This window comes from Gossypium hirsutum, chromosome D05 (genome assembly GCF_007990345.1).
Source record: "Gossypium hirsutum isolate 1008001.06 chromosome D05, Gossypium_hirsutum_v2.1, whole genome shotgun sequence".
NCBI lineage: Eukaryota > Viridiplantae > Streptophyta > Magnoliopsida > Malvales > Malvaceae > Gossypium > Gossypium hirsutum.
Genome location: NC_053441.1, coordinates 45,890,743 through 45,893,484, shown reverse-complemented (window position 1 = coordinate 45,893,484; position 2,742 = coordinate 45,890,743). Strand labels below are relative to the sequence as shown.

Below are 2,742 nucleotides of genomic sequence, written 5' to 3'. Positions count from 1 at the left end.
GTTTTAAAAACAATTTGTTAAGTTGAAAGAATTCTTACTTGATTAAAATTATTTTAATTTGATTATAAAGTTGATTCAAAAATTTTCTAAGAGTTCAAAGTAAGAATTCAAAATTTTATCTCTTAAACTTCATTGGAAAAATCATTTTGTTAATTTTGTTCAATTTTAACTTTTATTCAAAAACATTTTAATTTGTTATATCAAAACATATAATCAAATAAAATTTAGTTTTACATATCGATATAAACTCCACAAAAACTCTTAAATAAGTATAATAAAATGTTTCCTTAATGTATAGTTGACATAAAATATAAGAGTCGGAGATTATTGGTGCATGATATCAAAACTAATAAAATAATAATAATTATCATAGAAGGTGCTTATCATTGAAGAACTGACCTCCAAAAAGAATCATTTTCAAAATCACATGCTATCTCATGGCCATTGGCACCATTGCCCAACACCCTCTCTATTTAAATCCTTCACCTCCCCCTCCCCCTCCCCTACACATCATTTCAAACACAACAATCCATTTTATTTTCTTCTCCATCTTAATCACCACTTTCAAAACCTGTCTCTCCCAACTCCTGTTTTCCATTTGTTTTAATATACATATGTTTTCTCGACGGTGCATATGGGTGAATGGACCAGTGATAGTTGGGGCTGGTCCCTCAGGTCTGGCCGTTGGTGCAGGCCTTAAAAACCAAGGTGTGCCCTTCATAATCCTTGAACGAGCCGACTGCATTGCTTCTCTTTGGCAGAAACGGACTTATGATCGGCTTAAGCTTCATCTTCCTAAGCAATATTGCCAGTTACCCTACTTCCCATTCCCAGATGATTTCCCCGAGTACCCTACTAAACACCAGTTCATAAAATATCTTGAATCATATGCAAAACACTTTGATATAAACCCAAATTTCAATGAGACAGTGCAGTCGGCTAAGTACGATGAAACTTTCGGTTTATGGCGAGTCAAAACCATCTCAACCGGCGGTCCGATTCCGGTGGAAGTCGAATATATTTGCCGGTGGCTTGCAGTAGCCACAGGAGAGAATGCGGAGAAAGTAGTTCCGGAATTCGAAGGCTTGGAAGATTTTGGTGGCCATGTTACACATGCTTGCGACTACAAATCTGGTAAAAGTTATTTTGGAGAGCGTGTTCTAGTAGTTGGATGTGGGAATTCAGGCATGGAAGTTTCTCTGGACCTCTGCAACCACAATGCGAATCCATCGATGGTTGTTCGAAGCTCGGTAAGCGAACATAAGGTTCTGCTATGAATATAAAGGAATGATATTTCAAAATATAATTAACCATGTTGCTTTGATTTGATCAACAGGTCCATGTGTTGCCGAGGGAAGTTTTTAGTTCATCAACTTTTGAATTTGCCGTCTCATTGATGAAATGGCTACCCCTTTGGCTTGTTGACAAGATACTGATCATTTTAGCCTATCTAATACTTGGAAATATTGAAAAATATGGTCTGAAAAGGCCTTGTTTGGGACCTCTAGAACTCAAAAACACTGCAGGGAAGACACCAGTATTGGACATTGGTGCATTGCAGAAGATTAAATCTGGGAAAATCAAGATTGTCCCAGGGATCAAAAAGTTCTCAAGGGGAAAAGTTGAGCTTGTCAATGGCCACACTCTTGATATTGACTCTGTTATCCTTGCAACTGGCTATCGAAGCAATGTTCCTTCATGGCTTAAGGTGAAGCAGCTTCCCCTTGTCCCATTGACTTTGTTTTTATTCTATTTTCTTCTGTTCTGTGATTCATGTGACAGTTGACAGTTATGGAAGTCTTTGACTCCATTTTTAGATTCTCCCCTCCATTTTTTATATATTTTTTATACTCAACTGATTAAGACATATGCATTCACATGTTTTTTTTCTTCAGAAATTTCAGTTTTGTCTCTCATGGTTTGTTTTTATCTTAATTCAAAGATCAAACTTCTTTTATTATCTATTTGTATTTTTCTTCCATGATTGAAAAATATATATATTTAAGTTGACCTTTCTTTTCCTCCTATATATTATTTATCATAATTCATTGCACTAGCACTCATTATATAGAATATTTAAATTCAAACTTATAAAGGATGGATGGATGAAATAAGTGTAATATTATGTCCTTGGAATGCAGGAAAATGAATTATTTTCAAGTGATGGGGTACCAAAGAATCCATTCCCTAATGGGTGGAAAAGCAAGGGAGGGCTATATGCAGTTGGATTCACAAGGAGAGGTCTTTCAGGTGCATCTTTGGATGCCATTAGTGTAGCACTTGACATTGCCAAAACCTGGAAAGATGAAACTAAGCAGAAGAAAAAATCTGTTGCTACAAGGCATAGGAGGTGCATTTCACATTTCTGAAATACTAGAAATTTTCTTCTCTTTTTATTAAAAAAAAAATCTGTTTTTTGTTTTCAGTAGCCCTCTCCTGAAGAAGAAAGAAAAGAAAAAAAAATCAGATTTATGAATTCAAAAGGAAGATGAGGCTAATTTATTTATTGATTGAATTATTTTTGATATGGTTCCACTTCTTTAAGAAACTTTGTAGCACAATACCAATAATTGAAATGTGAAAAAATTCATTTCATCTTACTTCTCTTTCGCTATCTCTTCTGGTTTAATGTGAAATTAATTATTAATTAGTTTTTTTAATAACTACAAAGAGATCTGAACTTTTGTTTTGGGGTATCAACAAAGAAAAGCTTCAGCTATTGCTTCAAGGAAATGCTGACTA

General features: G+C 34.6%; 1 protein-coding gene across 1 annotated transcript; it reads left to right on the top strand.

Moving 5' to 3' along the window:
• The first annotated feature begins 614 nt into the window (after positions 1-614).
• LOC107902934 (probable indole-3-pyruvate monooxygenase YUCCA3) lies at positions 615-2,414 on the top strand. Its single transcript, XM_016829039.2, has 3 exons — positions 615-1,250; positions 1,337-1,708; positions 2,142-2,414. The coding sequence occupies exons 1-3, from the start codon at positions 615-617 to the stop codon at positions 2,367-2,369; spliced, it is 1,236 nt and encodes a 411-aa protein (XP_016684528.1). The 3' UTR covers positions 2,370-2,414.
• The last annotated feature ends 328 nt before the right edge of the window (positions 2,415-2,742 follow it).